General features: G+C 40.3%; 1 protein-coding gene and 1 long non-coding RNA gene across 11 annotated transcripts in view; one reads left to right on the top strand and one right to left on the bottom strand.

Annotated features, from left to right (window-relative positions):
* PRUNE2 (prune homolog 2 with BCH domain) overlaps positions 1–19,033 on the bottom strand; it is a 256,556-nt gene that overhangs the window by 16,696 nt on the left and 220,827 nt on the right. For 6 of the 9 annotated variants that reach the window (XM_038527042.1, XM_038527046.1, XM_038527048.1 and 3 more), the window contains exons 12-16: positions 12,290–12,463; positions 9,267–9,275; positions 6,118–6,220; positions 5,373–5,504; positions 4,190–4,276 (exon numbers count right to left, since the gene is read on the bottom strand). In XM_038527042.1, coding sequence (XP_038382970.1) covers positions 4,190–4,276; positions 5,373–5,504; positions 6,118–6,220; positions 9,267–9,275; positions 12,290–12,463 — 505 coding nt within the window. Of the gene's footprint in view, positions 1–4,189; positions 4,277–5,370; positions 5,505–6,117; positions 6,221–9,266; positions 9,276–12,289; positions 12,464–19,033 lie in introns of those variants that run through there. The other 3 variants (XM_038527044.1, XM_038527047.1, XM_038527051.1) reach the window with 2 other exon arrangements.
* LOC119875976 lies at positions 7,436–14,665 on the top strand. Of its 2 annotated transcripts, none has more exons than XR_005354108.1 (4): positions 7,436–7,448; positions 7,999–8,123; positions 8,998–10,125; positions 11,435–14,665. It is a non-coding gene; the product is annotated as an uncharacterized LOC119875976 (long non-coding RNA). The 2 variants fall into 2 exon arrangements; XR_005354107.1 differs by lacking the exon at positions 7,436–7,448 and adding an exon at positions 7,630–7,762.

The raw sequence follows: 19,033 nt of genomic DNA, 5'->3' as shown, positions 1-19,033 counted from the left end.
ATGTGAAATACCACTGAGACTCACCAAGGAAGGAATTTGCCACTGGGAAGGGAGTACGGAAGAGGAATTGGTAGTTGTTGAAGGAAACACTTGGTCTTATTCTTAATGATTGGATGTTTTACAAGAAGGCATTTGTGTATGATTGCAAACTAATTCTTTAATGAATTGAACTACTTGCAATTGCATGTAGTTCAATTCCACCTGAAAGGGAACTTGATCAAGACTGCACTTTCTTGAACACTTTCCCATGAAGAGACCTCCCCCAGTCTGCTGATCATGCTGAGCTGTCTGCCAACTGTACTGCCTCCTTTTTAACTACTGTTCATTCTAGAAGGAAGTGTTTGCAAGGTCATTTCTCTGTATAGTTATCTTTCACATTTTACTTGCAGTTTGACCCTGGGCCACTGGCTGTGACTTGTGAATATCTTTTATCTCCATATAGTCACTTGTAGTCCTGATAAGTCTTGGGCGAACACACACTACCAATGATAGGCTATGTGAGGCCTTTTCCCCTGGACTTTCTGAGCTAAATTCAGGTTGTGATAAAAGATGGAGTGGGCGTAGGGCAAAGCCTCCAGCTTCAGGGTTATGTTCACTAGAACGTACAGTTCTGACACGCCATATTGTCTCCTTCTTGCTGTTTCTACCTTGGTTTAGCTAGCCAGTCCTATCGGTACTTCAGAACTCACTTTGATGGCTCATTCTTCTGGAATGCCTCTCTTGACACTGACTTTCCACCTTTACTCTCCCCCGTCACCCCCCAACTCACCCTCACCCTGAGTTATCATCCTCAAGGTACTCTGCGTTGTAATTGCTTACTTATCTGCTTCAGTCAGCTTCGAGGCCCTGAGCTTTCTGAGAACAATAACTGAGCTCATTAACCTCTCAATCTCCACCTCACATTTAAAAAAAACGAATTTCTCATCTACCTTTATCCTAGGTGTTACCTTCAGCAGCGAGAAGACCTATAATACATTTGAATGACCTCTTTTTTCAGGTCTAAAAATTAGTTATACAGACTGATTTTGCAGGGGGATCTTTAAAGAGGGTCTCACAGGATGAGACAGTAGGATACAATGTTTAAGTACTTGTAATGTGTTATTTATTTATTTATTTATTTATTTATTTATTTATTTATTTATTTTTGTAACGTCTTTTCTTTATAATGAGGCAGACAATTGGGTTCAAAGCCTGAGTCTATCATTTATTGGCTGTATTACATTCGACCGGGGTTGGCAAACTATAGCCCACGAGCCAAAGCCAGCTTGTTGACTGTTTTCACAGTCGTATGGCTAAGAATGGTTTTTACATTTTTAAAAAATATTTAAGGGGCACCTGGGTGGCTCAGTAGGTTAATCATCAGCTTTCAGCTCAGGTCATGATCTCAGGGTTCTGGGATCAAGCCCCATGTTGGGCTCCCTGCTCAGCGAGGAGTCTGCTTCTCTCTCTCTCTCTGCCCCTGCTCCTGTTCTCTCTCTTGCTCACTCTCTCCCTCAAATAAATATGATCTTAAAAAATAAAGAAAACATTTCAAAAGATATCAAAATAAGAATATTTTGTGACATGTAAAACTTTTTAAGACATTCAATTTCAGTGTTCCTATATCAAGTTTGGAAGGCAGCCATACTTACTTATCTACATGTTGTCTATGACTGCTTTTGACCTATCATGATAGAGTCAAACAGCGGTGACTGAGACCAGATGGCCCACACATCTTAAAATATTTACCATTTGATCCTTTACAGAATGGGTGTGCTGGCTCTTGCTGTAGACAATTTATTTGACCTCACTGAACCCCAGGGACTTTTCCTATATAAGGGAAATAGTAGACAGGTCCTCCTTCAGAGGATTGTCACTATAAGTAAATGAAACAATACCTGTAAGTACTCAATAAATGTAAACCATTGTTTTCTGTAATTTACCACAATACTATTTGCCCTAATTTTATTATTTTTGCTATATTTATTATCTTGAAGCCCCTTCAATAAATAATGTTGAATTATAGTTATTTTTCAGTATCCTTACAGTAACAAATATTTTGTTATTTATCAAGAAATTTATTTGTTTTATAATTGTAACACTCAAACTATTAAGTAGACATTAGTGAATGAATATGAATGCTGTTTATTTTTTTCTCATTAAATTAAAAAAAAATGTTATTTTTAAGTAATCTTTGCATCCAACAGGAGGCTTGAATTTACAATTCTGAGATCAAGAGTTGCATGCTCTACCAACTGAACCACCCAGGCATCCACCATGAAATTTTTTATAAGCTCTTCAGGGTACACTGATTCCTAATCCACTGTCAAAAACATTTCTATTATTAAAATAAGTGGCTTTTTGTATATCTTAAATATTTCATATGATTTTTTAAAAATTTAATTTATTCAGAGAGAGAGAGAAAGAGCAAGCAAGCATGAGCAGGGGGGGACAGAGGGAGAAGCAGACTCCCCACTGAGCAGGAAGCCCAATCTGGGGCTCAATCTCAGGACCCCATGATTATGGACTGAGCCAAAGGCAGCTGCTTAACTGACTGAGCCACCCAGGTGCCCCTCATATGATTTTTTTTAAAAGATTTTATTTATTAGTGAAAGGGAATATAAAGGGAAGGGAGAAGAAATGTGTGGGAAATATCAGAAAGGGAGACAGAACATAAAGACTCCTAACTCTGGGAAACGAACTAGGGGTGGTGGAAGGGGAGGAGGGCGGGGGTGGGGGTGAATGGGTGAAGGGCACTGGGGGGACACTTGACGGGATGAGCACTGGGTGTTATTCTGTATGTTGGCAAATTGAACACCAATAAAAATAAATTTATTATAAAAAAATAAATTTTCCAGTCTTCTAATGCAAAAAATAAAAAATTTATTTATTTATTCATAGAGACAGAGAGAGAGAGAGAGAGGCAGAGACACAGGCAGAGGGAGAAGCAGGCTCCATGCAGGGAGCCTGACGTGGGACTCAGTCCCCCGGGATCACGCCCTGGACTGAAGGCGGCGCTAACACTCTGAGCCACCCAGGCTGCCCTCATAGGATTTTCTGAAGCAATTGAATACAATATGGTAAAGAACTAAACTTCGCCAGAGGAAAACTGCTTTGAACGATGCTATTCAATTGTTGGAAGTAGAAGATGGAAATGCTACATATATATAAGTGTACGCTGAACAAAAAAGGATGAATCTGGAAGGCACAGTAAACTATATGTAAAAAGTAAATAAAGGTTTTTAACTTTTAGGTTTTGTTTTTGTTTTTTTCTCCAGAAATGACCAGAATGTTTCTTAGAAATTCATTAGTAACTTTGAAACAGAAAACTTCCCATTTATCTAATCTGCATCCTGATGTTGTATAAGACTGTATTTCATTTTAAAGCTCTAGGAAATACTTACTGTCCCTTGCATTTAACTGTTCCAAATCCTACTACATTATGAGGCATGTTTTATTTTTCTTTGCATCCCCAAAATGTAAGGTTATACGCTATCTAACACAATATAGATGGTGAATAAATATTCACTGAATTGAGCTGAATTGAGACCAGGAATCCTCATGAGCAATCAAAAAAGTTCTCAGAATGGCTGTACAGACTCTTTCCCCAAGTTTCGTGGCCTATATGATCTGTGTTCAGAAAAAGAATTAGGATAAGTCATTGCTCCTGATTCTGTCCTTGGTTTTTCCTTATTTTCTATTTTCTATTTTTTTAAGATTTTATTTATTTATTCATGAGAGACAGAGAGAGAGAGAAGTAGAAACATAGGCAGAGGGAGAAGCAGGCTCCCTGCAGAGAGCCTGATGTGGGACTCGACCCCAGGATCCTGGGACCACAACCTGAGCCAAAGGCAGATGCTCAACTGCTGAGCCAGGTGCCCCTCTATTGCCATGTTATGCTTCCTTTTCTATTCTCTACAAAATACCATATCACTTTAAAAGTATTATCTACCCTTCTGTAATGTGGCATGGAGACCCCACTACTTCATAGTGAGGTCACATTTTGTAATAATGGGGGAAAAGAGTCATTATAAAATAATGCTCACTCTTACTCAGGGCTCTTGCTAGATAGTTCAAAATATCTTTCCAGGAAAGCCAGAGGCAAAATATGTCTTCCTAAATACTCCTTCAGTTTATGAATTCTTGTTTATAGGACATATTTTGGAAAACTACTAATAGTGCTTTTAGTTTTTCTATAATAACAATGTACCTTATAAAAGGTCGTGTCACTGCAAGGATTGTCCTGATGAACCAAGATGGATGAACAATGATGAATGATTTCAAATTCTTTCGCAACCTGTTTTAAAAAAAGAAAAAGAGTAACTCACAACCTCTTTCTGGTAGGAGGTAAAACAGAAAGTGTATCCCCAAATAAGAACATTATAATATTAGAGTTCTAGTAAGTTGCTAATACCTGATGGGAAGGTATAGAATGACCATAATTAATAAAAAAATACTTTTTGAGAAATGATTTATAATTTGGATGATGCCAACCTCAACTTCCCATAGGAATCAATGTAAAATAGAATGTTTGTATATCTGGAGCGCATAAATCTAGAGTTTGCTTAACAATGCTTTTCATTTTTGCCAGCATTATATTTACTATTTTGAAAAGAACACATTCTTACTAGCAATTTAGCCGATTGAGCCTTGGTTTCTTCTTCTGAAACAACTAACAGTATAACATGTGGTTGTTTGGCCTTCAGATTACCATTTTAATGTTCTTGACATTTGGGCATGTTTTCCAGCATTAGCAATGCTACTTTATAAGTGTTTGGGTCAATAAATGGATCTTAGTTAATATAAGATCATGCAAGGAGCCACATCTAAGGGGATGCCACACTTAACTGCAGACACCATAAGTTTGTATGGTTATGATAATTTTCCTGTGGTTAGCAATATAACATGTTTTGTTCTAGTCAAGCCAGTATGGATGGAAGTAAAGTATCTCGAGGAAAAGGTGCACCAAGGCACCTAATGGGCTAGCAGTTAAGTAGAATTATCACTGAATAATGAGATAAGAGCACAATAGTTGCTGAAATCAACAGTTCCAGTGCACATAAACATCATTAAGATCACGTGAAACCAATAAAGAATCATGGCTATTCTGGTTTATCAGCATCAATTGCACCTCCACGTGGCAAAGACGTATGCATAGTTTAGAACAGAGTTGGTCACCAGGTTTGAGATGACAATATCTAACAAAATCTAGCTTTATTTCAGATTTGGGGCATCAAGTGACACTTCTATTAATATTTGTATAATTTATTATTTCAACTCCACATAATTCAGTGTTCCTAGAAGGTGATCACAGTTTTGGTAGATTACAGGGAATTAGAAATGGGAGTTATTGAGGAAGTCAAGACAGGGATTAAATAATGGAGCCTACATACCGTCTGTCAATCATCTGATAGCATTTCTTCATCCAGCCCAGCCCTGGCATCTTCCGTCTCGGGGTTGCTCCGTTCAAGTACACAATCATATAGTCCTCAGCTACCATCAGCTCTAAAGTACTTATTACATATCTGATCACAGGAAGGAAGAGGAGTGTTTTCATTTCCCACATGAAACAGTTCATTGTATTTACACTCTAATTATATAACATTTAAATTATAGGGTGTATGACATTTAAGAATGGTTGTGTATATTACCTCTTTACCTTGAAAAGAATGCAGTTCCCTAAGTATTTCTCTGAGAGTGAGTATTGCTCATTTATTTGTATGGTTATCTTTTTTTTTTTTTTTTTTTTTTTAATGCAGGTACACTAAAAAAATGTGTAAGTTAGAACCTGAATTTTAAAAATGTCAACAATGTTGTTATATACCAAGGGCACAAGTGAATGACACAAATAAAGCTGGGTTATCATGACTAAAAATATGTTATTGGGGAATGGACATAACACGTTAGCCAAAGGAAATGTTACAGAATTTTAGAGGGCAGGAAAAACTGTGTTCTTTTTGTTTTCAATTCATTCTGCTGACAAAATCTTGAGCAATATTCCTTGACAGAGATTTCATTGATTTTCAACAAAGGCTACAAATATTCTCCATCATCTATTTCCTCTTCTTAAATATGCTCTATCTGCCATGACATGCCACAGACATTCACTCAAAGCGCTTTGTCAAAAGTATCACTCACAGGAAAAGATTTTCCATGACATAGTGGTAATCCGCCCGACTGCTGTCTGGCAGAAAACAGGCAGCAAACACAATGATGGCATTTAGGCCGTCCCCATAGTAGCCTGGGGGACAGACAAAAAGACATTTGTAACCAACTGAAAGCTCTTAATAAGAAAATATTTAACCTAAAGGACAAATCTGGAAGCCTTGCAAGTGTGTGTATATGGATGTAATAGATAAATCTTTAAGTGAGTATGATATAGACTATAGTTCTAGAAGTACAAACATAAATTTACTTGTCAGTAGTTAAAGTGTATGTTATATAGAGTCTTAAACACACAGTGTGAATATATTTGCATATACAGCATATCCATTTATTATGGACGATTATATGTGTTGTACATCGTCATGAATGGGGTATGTATTCAATTTGTCAAAGAATGGAGGTTTTGACTTACAGGTTTCTAATTTATATAATGCTTCTGTCCTTCAATGGCTGAGAAGATCTGTTTGATCCTCTTTAGTTTTTATTCATTTTAGACTCTGGTTAATGTAAAGGGGAAATCTATTTACTAAACTGCAATATAATCAGATGCATGTACTCCAGTGACCAGAAGATACTAGTAGTTTCACAAATAAAGCACCTTTATTTTTATTTTGAGGACTGGTTCATTTGCATCCCCGGGGTCTCCAAATTCAATAGATAGTGCAGGGACACACGGAAAGTTCTGGCCAGGCCTAGAATACCTGTGCACAGAATTTACAGCCTCATCTTTTTAAAATGGAGCAAACCCAAGAAGGGCCTGGTTAATGCTGACCTCTCTTTGAATTTTATGAAAATATATACTTTGGGAAAACTTGAGAATTACTTCCTAGTAACCTGGACAGGGAGTGGAGGTCTGTTTGCATGTGGTGGTAAGGAGATAAAAGGCAAGTGTGGAACTCCAAAGAGTCAAGGAAAATATAGGGACATCTCAGGACATTTTTCCCACATCTGAAAGCTCTGTCTCATTCTTTAAGCTCTGTGTTCCCTCAGAGCTCATTTCTAAAACTCATGACAGCTACTGGTCAAAGTCCCACAGGTTTATATGTAAAATCTCACACATCTTTCAGGCTTAAAAATGGATGCAATGCATTGTCTTTTTTTTTTTTTTTTTTTTAAGATTTATTTATTTGTTTTAGAGAGAGAGCACATGAGCAGGGGGAGGAGCACAGAGAAAGGGAGAGAGAGAATCCTGAGCAGGCTCCATGCTTAGCATGGAGCCCGACATGGGGCTTGATCTCACCACGCTGAGATCACCACCCAAGGCAAAGTCAAGAGTCAGCCACTTGACCAACTGAGCCATCCAGGTGCTCCCCCCACCCCCACCTTTTTTTATATCCTTTTTTAAGCACTTGGAATTTTTGCCATATAACATAGATCTGGATTTCAGAATCATTAAACAGAGATTGCCTCAGAGCTCTGAGTAGGCGGACGGGACATGCCCTCCAGCCTGATCAGAACTCAGGGTGTTTCATTTTTTAAGGACTCTAAATACCCCCCTGCTGATTACATGGCAGTAAAATACCAGCTGGATATAGACTTGGATGGGCTTAACTCTTGAAAAGCAGTTTAATAAGATGTTCTCGACCAAGATAGAGAGCATGACACTATCACAAAAGAGGTGAGGGAAGAGAGTGATACCAACTAAAAATATATCAAATTATGGGTTTGTGTGTATGACTAATCTGAGGTTGTTGTATACAGTGTTTACTCTGCATGTCTTAGAAGATGCTACCTATGTAAGTATACACCTGGTGTAATATATGTTTGCAAAACCGGATTGGGATAGCTTCCCTATGGATTATTTGCTTTGTTCTGTCTTTTCCAACATGCCAGTGTTTACCAATTTCTTTTTAGAACAAGATGGGAAGGAGTTTTTTAATACAAGAAGAGTTTGCTTCACCGAACAACTGCATTTAAGACTCATAACCTAATGAAAAGGATAAGGTGTCTTCCCTACGCTACTGCTAACCACCACAACGGTATGTAATTTAGACTCAGCACAATGACAAGGACCAGGTCCATTAAAAGAGATAACAGACATAATGAATCCAACTTACAAACAAGTACAAAAGCATCCTTTCAGAAACATCTTTTCTAGATGTTGCTGCCTGGCCTCAGGGTGTCAAGATCATGACCTCTCAGGTACTCTGGTTTCTTTTTCTGTTTCTGGAGAATTTCTAAGAATTTTTTTTTAAAGGACAGTATGAGGTTTATAAACAGTATTACAGTAGTCATCTTAAATGGCATTTCAGCTCTTTGTGTCAATGTGTCTGTCCTCAGAGTGCTGTGGTGTCATGTTTGCTCAGGTTCATGTCATTGAAGGACTAGTGAAGAATCGACTCATCACTTCCTGCTCATTGTCTAACCCAGAAATATCTCTTTACAGAAAAATTTCCTGAAATTTACAAATGGAGATGTGGTTTTTTGTGCGTGTGGGGATTTTTTTTTTTTTTTTTTTTTTTGCCTTTTTGTGGTTTTTTTTGTACCTTTGGGCAGAGTAGCTGTAGGAAGGAAAGAAGAGGCAAAAGATAGAGGGGGGAGAGAACAGGAGGAGATAAAATGTAAGCTATCAAAAAGGAACAGAAAGAAAACGATTTCTTCATGGAAGTTTTCTTTCCAAACCAAGACCCAGAGGAGCCATTTTTGTTAGACTCTAAGGATACTTCAGATCATCATGGCTGGCAAAGAGCAATGACGGGAATGAGTAGTCCTATCTGCTTTTTGTCCGCTAACCGAATTTCTCTCTGCTAAATATGCAGCTTGCTCAAGTTGGCTGTCAGCAGCCGAGTAATTCATTTGAAGTGTGGTTGTTTGAAACATGTGATTTTATCTGACTCTCTTCTTAATCCCCAGGAGTTGAGTTCGGGGTGTGTGTGCTGAGGTGCCTTCGCAATCCCACCGCAGGGCCTCCTGAGACCCTCTGAGGCAATTGTGCAAACCTTACCTGAGGCAGAACAGAGAGGAAAGGGACGTAACACAAGTTTGCTGGCCAGCAAATGGAATGGAGAGAGAAGGGAAGATGTCACAGTCGCAACAAAACATACACACACACACACCAGCCCGCAACTCTTCTCCTCATTCTTTCCAGGGCTATTTGTCCAGCAACACTGTAGAGAAGTTACCTGAATCTCCTATAATGAAATAAGAGAAATAAAAACAAAACAAAACAAAACAAAACAAAAAAACAAGAAAGGAAACTTCTCAGTATAATGTTTGGTATGACGGTCCTTGGTTATTTAAATGCATCCTCTGTTCCAAGGTCAAAAAAGCCAGTTTCTGGCCTGAAAGTGACCCCACCCAGCCTCTTTTTGTTCTTCTATTGAAGTAGGTAACAGGAATGTTGCTCATGGACTCATGGGAGGTGACACTGGCTTTATCACCCTCTTTGGACTGATGAAATAGATGAGGCCTGAGAAGTGAGGTCATGTACCAAGGTCACAGAGTGATAAGTGGCAAAGACAGGTGTTGAACTCTGTTCTATATTGTGTACAAGGCCTCTTACAATAGCTCACATAGAACTCACCAAAGCTGACGGCTGAATTATTTGTTGCAATATTGCTCTCACACCTTGTGCCCAACTGGCATGGACACTTGGCAGAGCCTGGCTTTGCAGCCAAGTGAGGCAGCAATTTTAATCACCACCATCTTGCGGTTAATCTGCACTGTACGGCTGTCATTTTCCTGTTGGTCTGAATGGGAAAACCTCCTCAGAGCAAAACACCAGACCCCCAGACAAGACCTCTGCTCACTGTGGAATGCTCCATTTTAAATGCTCATCAGAAGCCAGGATAACAAATGCAGTAGATTGGTCTCTAGGGAGTCCTGCTTTATCATCACTGAAGTCTAAGAAAGCGGTGTCAGCTTCCAACACAGTGGCCTGAGCCTTGGCAAATTCAGAAGTAAAATCTGAACTGTCTTTACCTACAGAGTACAGACGCTGCTCAGGGGGTGAGAAGAGGCGGCATCTGGCTAACGTTCCAGGTGGGTGGCTGCAGCCAGAGGCACTCATGCAGGTCAGCTCCTGGAAGAGGCTGAGGCAGGGCTGGTGGTGGGGGGGGGGGGGCGGGGAGGAAAGGTGGCCTTTTCTTCCACACCAACCAGCAGTCACACGGACAAAACCAAGCTCACGACACAGAACAGAGGGGAGCGAATGCCAGGGGAGGAGGTGGCAGGGATGCAGGGCACAGCAAACCAGGTTAGACTTGAGGTGTAAGCTGAACTTTCACAAAGAGAAGCAGAAGCAGTGGCTTTGTTTAGCCTCTGGTGGGTTGATGATAATCACTCTTTCCTGAGCCAGGCAGCAGATCCATGGGCTCAACCCTCCCACCCAACCCAGCTACTTTCACTGTGGTTGAAAGAACAAGCAGGTGAGTCTGTTGGGAGAATGAGAAATAACCTGGCCTCGGGAAGGCAGGGAAGCAGTGAGGCCGCTTCCTCATAACAAAGGGGCTCTTGATTTAAGACCTGAGTGGTAAACATTCTTATGGATTATTACTGGGTGACCCTGATTTACTTTGACAGACTTTTCTACCAGTGTTGACCTTTTTTGAATGGGCACGGGCTACTTTTACAGTCGGCCTCTGTTTTGTTTTCTTTTTATTTCCAAAAAAGCCAACAAACCAAAAATATCTGAAGCATGGCTCAAGAGAGACATGCGCTTCTGGGAAGATCTGGGATGATGTTTAGGTTGTGGTTTTTGTCCTAAGAACGAAAGGGTTGACTCTGTGGTGTGTTGTCTGCTCTTTGCAGCAACATCAGGACAGCTCCCATTCTGCGAGGTTATGGAAAGGCTTCCCTTGGAGGCAACTGCCTCCAGTCCCACGGCAGCCATCCCTGGGCCATATTATCGTTTCAGGTCAAAGAGTGAGGCAGGGCAAAGGCAAGCCATGGCCAGGGGCACCTAGGGGCATTTTCTTTCACTCTTGAGGTCAGGATCGCTGGCCGGCCTCAACACTTACATGGTGGGAACAATGCATGGATGGAAGATGGGCAATTAGCTGGTGGAGGGAAGTCTGATCGAAAAAACAAAATGTCCTTCTGCTCGTTAGAAAACGAAAGCTATGGGCTTAATGCGGTGCCAAGATGCTTATTTCCCTGTCCTTGCTAAGGAAGAGAGAACAACAATTGCCTTGTCAGCTTACACTTTTTTTCTAGAGCAGCAGAGTGTTTGGGGTGGTGCTTCAGGACTGCAGGAAACAGGGCGCATGCAGCAGAAAAATAAAAAAGCCATTTATGTTTTCCAAAGTTGACAACATTAAATGTGTTGCTTGTGCTCATCTGATTTTTGCAGCTCCAAAATCAATCAAGGCTCCTGGAGCTCCTACAAAGCACTGGAGACACAGAACACAGTGTTTCTCTCTTGCTTGTCCCTCCCTAAGCAGATGGAGGCTTTCACTGGAAATGCCTGTTGTCAGGCCCAGGCGTATAGAAAAGCAAACTTCTGGGAGGGGAAAAAAGATGACCAGGCTGAGCCTAAAGAGACTTCCCAAAGTTTCTAAGAATAATCAAAAGACCTTTTCGTTATGAGAAGCATCTCTGGAGTACTGATCTTACTACAGGCCATGGTAGTAGAGACTCAGAAGAGACTTAGTTAAATCCTACAAACCATGGTAAGGGTAGTCACCATCCGTCACCATACAAAATTATTACAATATTTTTTACTGTATTCCCTGTGCCATACTTTATCATTCCTGTGACTTATTTATTTCAGAGCTGGAAGTTTGTTGAATATTTCATAATGTATTTAAGTGTTGAATCACTCTGTTGTACATTTGAAACTAACAGAATAGTGTATGTCAACTATATTTCAATAAAAAGACCATCCAACTGATCCATATGAGTTCCAAACAGACATTATTAAATTGGACGACTACAGTTTTCAAGAAATTTGCCCAGAAGATTAAAGCCGTCAGATACTTGATGTGAAAAGCAGTTTTCACTTTGGAAAGCTATTTTTTACATAGGATTTCCAATGTCTATAGAGTTTGAGTCTGAGGTAATGTACTTAGCTCTATGGCCCCCTGAGTATTGATTACAGAATAGGGTTTTGAGGACGTCATGCTGCAAAAAACCCTCTTTCATTATCTAAGAAAAAAATATGGCTGCCCTGTTCCCCACCTCCCTGATTCACAAAGAGCTTGACTACCTCCATGCGAAATGACTCTCCTGTAGGGCTCGATGACCTTCATGTCAATACGCTGTTCCTGTTCTCCAATCACCACAGTTCTCCACAACCGGTTGTCCTCTCGCTCCTCTTCTGCTGTATACTCCGGAATAGACTCTGACTCTTGGCCAGAATCTTTGTTAGATGTGGAGACTTCTGGAAGTGAAGCATACAGGAGGACTGAGGGAGCAAGACTCCACAGTTGAGGCAGTTTAACCACAACCCATCTCCAGACAGAGTTAACCTGATGGCACTCCCCATGTTGCACAACCATCCTGACCACATAAAGGACGCTTATTTATTGATGGACTGAACAGCCAAATCCATTCTAAGGCCAAGCTGAGGGTGGGGATAGATGCAGGGCTAGAGCTGCCTTGCCTCAGTGGGCCAAGGGAGGACAGGCTGGTACCAATTCATCCTTGATCACAGGTTAAAGACTGGACTTTTCTCATGGGGTGAAGGGCTATTTATCAAGCCCAGGCAATTTTGTTTCCTTGGATCACACATCCTAAGTGGTTAGTATCTTGATGACACCACCAGCCTAGACCCTGACTCTAAGACTTACAAAGGACTTGGGCTCCCTTCCCTATTAGAAGTAAATTTGGGCATAAGTATGATATTACCTTCAATGGATTTTTCAAAATTCCCCACAGAAAGATTTTACATTAAGTAAGAAACAAACAACTGTATAGACCAGAAATGCTCCAAGGCCAAAAATTCATAACATTCCTATTTGTGGGTGCATGTGGCAATAAAAAAGCCCACTGAACACTCTTTGGGGAAACATTTACTACCCACTCTTGCACATCCAGAAAAAAAAAGACAGCAACCGTGCTAAGTTTTCTGAAAAGAATAAGCAGCAATTGTTTTCATTTTTACTTCATCTATGAGTTTAACAATGGTTATTCTTTGTATGTTTAAATAATTTGAAGGAAAAGATTATTTACAGCCTTCACAATAATTCTGTGGCATATTATCATTCTTATTTTTCCACTCATGGGAAAGGACTTTTGATTTACATTGTACTTCTTTCATTTTATGCCACTTTGATAATTAAGAACAATACTTAACTAGATAGCCACAATGTGTCAGGCACAGTAGTAGGTATTATAGTAGTAAACCTGCCCATGCAAACACTGACTTTAAGTAGTTTGCAATCACACTATACCCTGAGTGTGTGATTCTCATTCTCTTTATTTTACCGTGAGGCTGGGAATTCCTTGGGCCGAGAAATTGTACCTGAACACCTCTGTTATTTTTTACATTTTTTAAGATTTTATTTATTTATTCATGACAGACAGAGAGAGAGGCAGAGACATAGGCAGAGGGAGAAGCAGGCTCCCTGCTGGGAGCCCGATGTGGGACTCGATCCCTGGAACTGGGATCACACCCTGAGCCAAAGGCAGATGCTCAAACCGCTGAGCCATCCAGGCGTCCCAACGACTTCTATTTTTCACCTCCATCAACTAACTCCACATTTAACTTGGAAACCTGCACAGAGTTCTCAGTGAAAACTGAGGTGAATGAGTAAATAAAGGAAAGCTTGGACAGTTTCCTGAAAGTATGGGTACTCGGTAAGGAGACCACAACAAAGCCATGATGTTCTGGAAGATTCCTCAAGGCACATCAAATGTGTCTGATTATCCGTGACTTAGAACAGCACACTGAAATTGAGCTGGGAAGCCATCCTAGCCTTTTTGCCAACACCAACAGCTACCATCACCTACAGAGCCTTGCCTCACTCTGGCTTCCTCTCCATTCCCAGATGAGTGTGCCTCATCTTACTAAGGACAGAAAACAACAACCTTTGGCTTCAGACCAAGCTCTGCATCACTGGCACAAATCCATCCAATGGCATTGGACTCTCAGTCTGGAATCCCTTCCTGCTTCTCCTTTCCTCTTGGCTGAGGACCCCTGGATGCTTCTCTTTACTCCCTTTCTGGGACCCTGTTTTCCATCTGGTCTCTGGGCCCCGATGTGGGCTTGTCTTCAATGTTCCTATACGTGCACACTCTACCTTGCAACAAACTCACCATCCACCAGCCCCTCTATCCTTGTTTGGGACTTTCTGGCTTGCTCTTCCTTGACCCGTGTGATCTGTGTGGGGTGGAGGGGTGACTGTTTTGTTTTCTGCATGCTTTTACTGAGGCTACCACATTTTTAAAAATGTGTATACCGTATTATTTTTCCTGCTTCTAAAATAAAATGCAAATAAAGGTTGAAACAATGCTGACATTGTCCAGAAAAACTGCAAAAATCACTGGTGCCATTCTCACTCATTGTTTGCTGTGTATTCTTTTTATTACGTAGGGAAGTATACAAGCATACTTCCCTCCCAAAGTATGATCATTCTATATATTCTGCATGTTCTTTTTAAATTTTTTAAGATTTGGGACACCTGGGTGGCTCAGCGGTTGAGCGTCTGCCTTTGGCTCAGGGCGTGATCCCGGGATTCGGGATCGAGTCCCACATGGGGCTCCTGTGAAGAGCCTGCTTTTCCCTCTGCTTGTCTCTGCCTCTCTGCCATTCTCTCTCTCTGTATCTCTCATGAATAAATAAATAAATCTTTAAAAAAATAAATAATTTTTTAAAGATTTATTTATTTATTTAATTTATTTATTTATTATTATTTATTCATGAGAGACACAGAGGGAGAGGCAGAAACATAGGCAGAGGGAAGCAGGCTCCATGCAGGGAGCCCAATGCGGGACTCGATCCCAGGGCTCCGAGATTATGACCTGAGCCAAAGGCAAATGCTCAACCACTGAGCCACCCAGGTGCCCTTCTCTCTCTCTCTCTCTCTTTTTTTTAAGTAGGCTCCACACCCAGCGTGGAGTCCAATGTGGGTCTCAAACTAAGGACCTGAGATCAAGATCTGAACAGAGATCAAGAGTTGGATGCTTAAGGGCAGCCCCATTGGTCCAGTGGTTTAGTGCCGCCTTTGGCCCGGGGTGTGATCCTGGAGACCCAGGATCGAGTCCCGCATTGGGCTCCCTGCATGGAGCCTGCTTCTCCCTCTGCCTGTGTCTGTGCCTCTCTCTCTCTCTCTCTCTCTCTGTCTCTCATGAATAAATAAAATTAAAAAAAAAAAAGAGTTGGATGCTTAAGCAACTGAGTCAGGGGCTCCTTATTCTGCATGTTTTTTTTTTTTTTAAAGAATTTATTTATTTATTTATTTATTTATTTATTTATTTGAGAGAAAGAGAGAGTGAGCATGAGAGAGAGAAAGCACGAGCAGCGGGGAAGGAGGGGTGGAGGAAGAAGCAGAGTCTTCACTGAGCAGGGAGTGCAACTTGGGGCTTGATCCCTGAACCTTGAAAACATAACCTGAGCCAAAGGTAGACACTTAACTGAATGAGCCACCCACGTGCCCCCCATTCTGCATGTTTTATACTTACTCTTCTGTAATACGATTCTACCTAAAAATATAGCATAGGCTTCTTTTCATTTCAGTGAATATAAACCCTCTAAACCCTCTGCTTATTTTTTTTAAGTTTGTTTATTTGTTTATTTATTTATTTATTTTGGTAATCTCTACACCCAACATGAAGCTCAAATTCCCAACCCAAGATCAAGAGTCACAGGCTCATCTGACTGAGTCACCCAGGAACCCCAACTCTGTTTATTTGCTTATTTTAAAAAGAGTATTCCATTTTACTGATTTTTTAGTTTATCATTTCATAGTGATGGAAATTTAGTTTTATCTTATTCTGTTGTTCTTATAAAGAATTTGCTTCATTAAGCATCTTTGTTCAGGTATCCTTTGTATGCATCTTGTTATAGGTCAACTTTATAGCCGTGGGATGCTGGTTCAGAGACTATAAGGATGTAAAGTTTTCATGAGTATTTTTGCCCTTGAATATGTCACACCAAAATATATGAGTAGTTGTTTCTTCACACTATCAAAAACTCTGGAAGATATTAGTTTTTAACCCTGGACAATTTAGGGTGAAACTTGTCTCTTTGCTCTTTTAATTTATATTCCTTTAATTATTAAAGATGGTGAAAAATGTTAAGTGTTTATTGGCTATTTATATTTTTCCTACTGACAAGGAGGCACCTATAAAGTCCTTTGCCTATTGTGGTCCTTATTGATTTGTTGGGTTCTTTATACAGAACTTTGTCATGCATTGTAGCCATTTTCCTGCTTTGTGCTTAGCTTTTATTATTTCTTCCTTTCTTTTTAAAGATTTTTTAAAGTAATCTCTATACCCAACATAGGGCTCGCACACACAACTCAGTTCCAGAATTTCATGCTCCACTGACTGAGCCAACCAGGACCCCTGTGCTTGGCTTCTAAACTGATATTTTTTTCAAAGAGAAATTTAATATTTTTATATAGCTGAATCTGTTAATTTTTGTCTTTATGGGTTTATTTTTTTAAATATTTATTTTTTTTAAGATTTTATTTATTTATTCATGAGAGACACAGAGAGAGGCAGAGATACAGGTAGAGGGAGAAGCAGGTTCCATGCAGGGAGCCGGATGTGGGACTTGATCCCAGGACTCCAGAATCATGCCCTGAGCCAAAGGTAGATGCTCAACTGCTAAGCCACCCAGGTGTCCCTATTTATTCATTTTAGAGAGAGAGAGAGCAAAAACGCACAAGTGGGTGGGGCAGAGAGAGAGAAAGAGAACCCCAAGCCGACTCCATGCTGAGTGCAGAGCTGGATGGGGACTCAATCTACAACCCCAAGATTATGACCCAAGCCAAAAACCAAGAGTCAGATGCCCAACCGACTAAGCCACCCAGGTGCCTCTGTCTTTGTTTTTTGATCACTGTATTATAGTAAGAAAGGGCACTTCTACCTAAAAATATCTATGTATACTAGCATTTTCCTACAGTTTATTATTTTCTTTAAAGCATTATCACTCATTTTGGTATAAAAGCGTGGACCTTTTTATGAGATGTTATCCATATTGCTTCAGAGAACGAGAGCTGGCAAGTTGCTGGCGTTCCTTCTCCTTTCCCACTTCTGATTGATGTAAATGGGCAAAAGAAATTATTTAAGAACTAGGGATACAGTAAATTCTCAAAGTGTTCATTTCTAAATGTCAACAGTGTAAGCTAGCAAGAAATAAAGATGGCTTTATTTACTCCCTTGAATTAGCAATATCCTCTCCATCTTCGTGATTCTTCTGCTTCACTCAAAATTCCCATCCCCCATGCCCCCATGGCCATCATTTTCTATTTTCAAAAATTTCAGGACTCATTTAACTCTCTATCCTCAGGGCCTCCGAATTTAACTTTTGGTCTGATGCCCTCTCCACTAAGAAACGCTTGATTTTCTTTGTCTTCTTTCCTTAATAACAAGCTTTTCTCCCTGGTGACTGTGGAAGTCAATTAAGCCCTGGGGAGGAGCCGACTTGAACATTTTCCTTTGTCTTTCATGGGATGATTTAGTACACAAGCTCCTGAACATCCTGTGCTGTGCAGACCACGGTGGGAAACCCAGCGTTGGTGGACAACGTGAACTCCCTAGAGGTGGTGTCAGGGACATGTGTCTGGCCAAGGGGACCAGCTTTCTACATCATGATCAGACACCGATAATGTGAATAATCTTAGCAGACGTTGTTTGAACTTTCTCTTGCTAGAGGTAAGGCATCCTGTGTGCAGTTAAGAAGTTTTAAAAGTGCTTTTGGTGACAAAGTGCAGGGAGGCAGTTAATTGGACTGTAAAACTCAGCAATTCACAAGTACAAAGAGGTGTCCTCCTTGCAGACCACGCCCTATGGCAGGTTGTTTGGGGTTAAAACAAAATAAGATTAACTTTTATTTTAGTTAGGTATAGCTTATATGTACAGTTAAAACACAGAATTGATTTTATGAGGCGGTTACCTGCCAGCTGTGAGAATAGTGGAACATGGTAGGTGGGGAAGCTAAATGACGTGATGGCCTGGTTGTCTGGAAAAAATAATGGAGCACCTTATTCACGCTGCAAACTGTCTGTTATTAGGGGTTAGTTTTGGAAAAGGTAGCTTAGGGGCACCTGGGTGGCTCAGTCAGTTAAGCGTCCGACTCTTGACTTCAGCTCAGGTCATGATCTCAGGGTCAGAGATCAAGCCCAGAGTAGGGCTCTGGGAGTGGAACCTGTCTAAGATTCTTCTCTTTACTCCTTCCCTCTGTCACCCCCTCCCTGCCCTGGCATGCTCTCAGGCTCTCTCTCTCAAATAAATAAATTTTAAACAGAAAATGGTAGCTTAAACGAGGTCACTAACCATCATTTAGGAGCCTAGGAGGAAAAAATATAAAAGCACATGAATGTTTCTTACAACACTCTTATCAGTAATATTCAGGCTAGAATTCTTTATCATTTTTCCATTTCCCTCATGACATGCTTTTGCTGGGATCTGAGTTATGGTGAAAATAACTGAGGTGGGTTTGGAAAACAGAAATAGGTCATCATTTTTCTCACCTTTGGATATTTTTAAGTTTCTAGGATTAGTATTAAATAAAGCATTTTTTTAAAAAATAAAAAGGTTCAGATCTCCCTCAATCTGAAAGATTGACCTAAATCCTTCCGTATCTATGTGCTTTTGATATCTTTGTCACTTGTAAGTACCAAAGGAAGTCAAGCTTTAATTATATCAATATAAAAATATACTGAACGATATCTTCCAGCAATTTGGACACAGTTATTAAAGAAAATTGGAAGTAGAGACCGATTTAATGTCTTTTGAAAGTGAGATTCAAAAATGTTTCATAAGCAAAACCACATTGTGGGCA

This window comes from Canis lupus, chromosome 1, assembly GCF_011100685.1.
Source record: "Canis lupus familiaris isolate Mischka breed German Shepherd chromosome 1, alternate assembly UU_Cfam_GSD_1.0, whole genome shotgun sequence".
In the NCBI taxonomy this organism is placed as follows: domain Eukaryota; kingdom Metazoa; phylum Chordata; class Mammalia; order Carnivora; family Canidae; genus Canis; species Canis lupus.
Note: the sequence above shows the minus strand (reverse complement) of the source record. Positions and strands in the feature narration are given on the sequence as shown.